Genomic DNA, 4,076 nt, shown 5'->3' on the forward strand with positions numbered 1-4,076 from the left:
GAAAGAAAGAAAGAAAGAAAGAAAGAAAGAAAGAAAGAAAGAAAGAAAGAAAGAAAGAAAAGAAGAAAGAAAAAGAAAAGAAAGAAAGGAAGGAAGGAAGGAAGGAAGGAAGGAAGGAAGGAAGGAAGGAACAAAGAAAGAAAGAAAGAAAGAAAGAAAGAAAGAAATAGTGATGTAATGTGAAGTGATAGAAACATTCATTATGTTGAATTTGGAGATTATTTCAAAATGTGTATATATATATATATATGTCAAAATATCAAATTATGCACCTTAATTGTACACATTTTTTCTTGTCAATTATGGCTCAATAAAGATGGAAAGGGAGCAGAAGGAGTATGTAGATTGCCATAAATGTTCTGTGCAAAAGAACTATGTAAATTGAAGGAATTTGTACAAAAAAATAAACATTATATATAATTGTATATATTATATATAGATACATTATACATACATTGTATATATTATATATACATTATATATGTATATATATAATGAAGTGTATATTTGGTAGATACTTTCTCACTAATTTAATCCAGTCTACCTTTGGAATTTGATAAATTTCCAACCTGCAATGATCACTTTCTTCTGTTAAGATACAGGATACATACACTTTAAAAACATTAGCATAAAACAAAATAATGCTCAATGTTTATAAAGCATATTGTATGTCATGTTACTTTTAGTAATTATGATTTCAACTGGTGTCATATCTGCATCTGGATCACAATAAGCTATATTATGGCAAAGTCTACCCTTTGAAATTATGTAGGAGGGAGAGGAGAAGACAGGGAGGGAGAGAGAGCAAGAAGAAGAAAATCAAACTTGGATAAATCTTGAAGCTCAGATACTGAAGGAAAGGAGCCATGTCTCATTCTTCTTTGTATCTCTTATATCAGCCAGCATAGGGCTTAAAGTCACTGAGTGATAACTCAGAAAATGTGCTGAATAAATCATTGAATGAAAAATTCCTAATATGAACTCGTCTGTGGTAATGATATTACAGTATTTATCTTCAAAGTAGAATGTCTTTAGTTAAATTCAATATTATTCATATATTAACAATTAGACTCACTTCTATATCAATTAATTTTCATTTCTTATGACTATCTGATTGTAATACCATGAGAGAGGCAAGTATCAGGTTGGCTTTTGTTTTTTTTTTTTCCCTTCATCCTTTCTGCCCAGAAGCTCTAAACATTGAGTGGTCACTCAAAAGTCACTGACTTTGGTGAATATTAGTTAGGTATGTTTTATGTTCTGTGGTTATCATTATTTGGGTCATCAGCACCCTTGATGGTTACTGATATTTATCAGTATGTTGAGGTAAATGTAAAGATTGAAATTCACCAGTAATCTTTCTAAACACAGATCTGATTATCTCCATTCCTTTGCCTACAGATAATATTAAAACCCTTAACTAATTAAGAGTAGGATCCTACCATTACTCATCTCTGTAAGGTCACTGCCTAGCACACACCCTGCCTTCTAGGAAGTACTCAATAAATATTTGTTGAATAAATTACTATAAAATGAATAAAATCTATGACAAAGCAATGCATCACTAACTGTAATTAGTGTAATGCCGTGTCTATATCTAACCGTATTTGTAGTTTAAGTATTAGAATCTTAAAGCCACTTGACAGAGTTTGAGTTTAGGCATTTCCAAAATCAATGATCATATAAGGATAAATACAAGGTCCTTATATGTACAGAAGGAAAAATAGAAACCTGAGAGATAAGCTTTCCTAAATAATAATGGGCAAGGTAAATAAGAACTAATTTTTAAATAAACTTGAAAACATAAGAGATTTATATCTAAAAACCGTAGAAATAATACTTAAAATAACCTATGTGCTCATTTAAAAACACGATAAAAATATTGTCTAATTTTTAAGTGTCAATTTCACAGTCAGAATACATAATCTGAAGACTCTAAGCTGTTTCTGCAACTACATTAAAACAGTTTAACTAGTAAAATAGAGTCTAGATTAGTGTTCAATAAAACAATTTTAAGATATACCTCAGGATTGTCTGTATATAATAGAATTTTAGAAATTAGTGTAAATCATCCTGAGGTCTACATAACTAAACACATTTTAAATGTCTTTATGTGAAAACATTTTATAAACACACTACATGTAAATCATTTTAGAAAGCCATACCTGCAAAAGAGTTGTTCTGTGGAGCTTTAGTGCCCCTTTCTGGTGAATTTTAGCAAAGCATCCTGAACAATAATCTTCTCCACATTCAAGGCATACCTAAAAAGATATTTTTTTAAAAAATTACGTAATCTTATAAAAGAGTATGATTTTTAGAAAGTGTTTGCATAAAGATGTCATGTTTTAAATATTTATTTCTCTAATTAAATACCTATATCATCAGATTTGAGAAGCCTATCCCAGGCTTAGGACTAGTTAAGGGACTAGTTGTCCCAGTTAAGACTTAACTCTTTGAGGAAAACTAATTTGAAAACACTAATTATTCTTATAACAAAATAAATGTAGTAGTTTTAATGTAGGTTTTAGATGTATATTTTAGATGCATGGATGTATGCATAGTTTCTGAATAAATTATAAAACAACCAGTAGCCTCAGGTCAAACTTCTTGACCTGGTAAAAACTAAACAGTATTATCTCTGGGTGAATAATCCTTCATTTTTATGAGTTATTTTATCTTTCCGTATGGATTTACATAACATAATTACTTTCAAATGATATGCATACTCTTTGCCCTCCAAAATCCCTATACACTTCCCTGGAAGGTACTCCTTTACTGGTGGTTCTCAAAATATGGCTTTAAAATTTTTCTTACTAGTATCTCCAAAGGAAAAAAAAAAATACTGAAAAATACTGTATAAGAAAAAAATACTGGATGGAACTATGTTACCATGTCTGTGATGTTAATAACTGATAAAATGATTATGGGCAAGTTTATATTTAACTTCCAAATTACGATGTTTAAAAATGTAATTTTAAAATTGTTGGACAAGTTAAATAATGTAAAATACTTTGTACCTATGATGGTGCCAAGCAAAACTGAAAGAGAAAAGGAAATGGAAATTGGATGACAGGTTCAAGATGGTTGATTAAATGTACCTTGGGTGTGTCTTTCTATAGACAGGAGCCAAAGTATCAAGTAGATATTCACATTTCAAACAGACTGCCTGCGAGAGAACACCAGAATTCAGCAGAGAGATGATGGGAGACACTAAGGGTGAAGAAAAGAGAAATAGGTCTTCCTGCTTGGGGTCACTGGGATCTGGACCCAGGGAAGGAGTAAGTGAAGGATTTCCAATGCTTTCACATTCCTACCATGGACCTATGCAATCCTAAGTATGGAGAGATCTGGGAGCCCCACAGGCCTCCACACTAGCATAGGGAGGTGTCTGGATATCACACAGAGGAATGGCTAGAACTCATGTGACATCCCATAGGCTTCCAAGTGCTGAGCAGCTGCACTAAGGTGCCATTCTTGGAGCCCATACCCCAAGGGTCTGAGTCCTGCCCAGAGACCACTGGTGCCCTTCCTGTCTGCAGGGCCGGGGAGCAAGAGGGGAGGCTGGGTGTTCTCATGCTCTGCCACTGCTAACGCATGACCTGGTGCATTCAGATCAAGCACCCCATGCCTGTCAGTCTCTCCCAAAACTGTCTGCTGGCGTTTCCATTACAGAATGTTCTGCCCTTCCTGGTGGCTGGCCCACAACATAGCCATCGCTGACCCACCAGTGTTCAGCTGGGGACCCGGGATCAGTCCAGCCCCTTTATCACAACCAACTAACGGGCAGCGGGCTATATAGCATCAAATGCCTACATCAAAAAGATAGATCTCAAGTCAACAACCTAACATTACACCCCAAGGAACAACAACAAAACAACAACAACAACAACAACAACAACAGAACAAGAACAAACCAAACCCAAAGCTAGCAGAAAAAGAGAAATAACAAAGCTCAGAGAAGAAATAAATAAAATTGAGTCAAAAAATTTTAAAAATCAACAAAACGAAAAATTGGGTCTTTGAAAAAATTAATGAAATTGGTGGACCACTAGCTAAATTAAGAAAAATGAGAAAGG

The 4,076-nt window shown here is 33.7% G+C and overlaps 1 protein-coding gene across 1 annotated transcript in view; it reads right to left on the minus strand.

Moving 5' to 3' along the window:
- The window catches only part of ZBBX (zinc finger, B-box domain containing), a 143,378-nt gene that overhangs the window by 109,837 nt on the left and 29,465 nt on the right, over positions 1 to 4,076 (minus strand). The window contains exon 7 of the mRNA XM_011998231.1: positions 2,166 to 2,261. Coding sequence (XP_011853621.1) covers positions 2,166 to 2,261 — 96 coding nt within the window. The remainder of the gene's footprint in view (positions 1 to 2,165; positions 2,262 to 4,076) is intronic.

The sequence above is a fragment of the Mandrillus leucophaeus genome, unplaced genomic scaffold, assembly GCF_000951045.1.
Source record: "Mandrillus leucophaeus isolate KB7577 unplaced genomic scaffold, Mleu.le_1.0 Scaffold561, whole genome shotgun sequence".
NCBI classification, from domain to species: Eukaryota; Metazoa; Chordata; class Mammalia; order Primates; family Cercopithecidae; genus Mandrillus; species Mandrillus leucophaeus.